Source organism: Penaeus monodon, chromosome 19 (genome assembly GCF_015228065.2).
Source record: "Penaeus monodon isolate SGIC_2016 chromosome 19, NSTDA_Pmon_1, whole genome shotgun sequence".
Lineage (NCBI taxonomy): Eukaryota > Metazoa > Arthropoda > Malacostraca > Decapoda > Penaeidae > Penaeus > Penaeus monodon.
Window position 1 is genome coordinate 9,110,071 of NC_051404.1, and position 599 is coordinate 9,110,669.

The 599-nt window shown below is 32.4% G+C and overlaps 1 protein-coding gene across 1 annotated transcript in view; it reads right to left on the bottom strand.

The window, feature by feature from the left end:
- Positions 1–202: 202 nt before the first annotated feature.
- The window catches only part of LOC119585050 (estradiol 17-beta-dehydrogenase 8-like), a 3,580-nt gene continuing 3,183 nt past the window's right edge, over positions 203–599 (bottom strand). The window contains exon 6 of the mRNA XM_037933667.1: positions 203–447. Coding sequence (XP_037789595.1) covers positions 356–447 — 92 coding nt within the window. The 3' untranslated portion in view covers positions 203–355. The remainder of the gene's footprint in view (positions 448–599) is intronic.

A 599-nucleotide genomic window follows, 5' to 3' on the forward strand; every position in this document is an offset into this window, starting at 1 on the left:
CTATAAGAACCAATGCATTAATTTCATAAAATTTCGTCCTAGTCATTCTGCTCAACCTCTTATTTGCATGTCATATGAAATTGAACACGAAAAGACTCAAATTACAAACGCATTGAATATTATATTACATCTAAACTCATATTGTTATATGTGTGTATATGTGTATGAATCTGTGATATCTCCAGTTATATAAAACGTCTGGTTAAATCAGATTATTTTATTTGAGCAATTCTTTATTTTTCACGAGCATAAATGATGTGGATTTACAAAAATAATGCATCCCATATTCAACTGAACATTCTCTAATTTCCTGTAAACGTAGAAGGGAACTCTTTACCACACCTTTAGAATATTCTTAAGCATAGTGCCCTCCAGTTACTTCGACACACGTTCCTACCATGTACGAGCTCTTCTCAGACAGTAGAAATACGACCATTTCAGCCACCTCTGTTGAAAGATTAATAAGATTCAAATCATATAAGTGGATAAACCTAAGCTACTGATGATTATGTGGTTTATGATACTGGCCTTAAGTCAATGGTTTTTCTTTATAGATGGTTTACGTTTTTGTTTAACCTTGTTCTCTTTCTTTCTGTGTT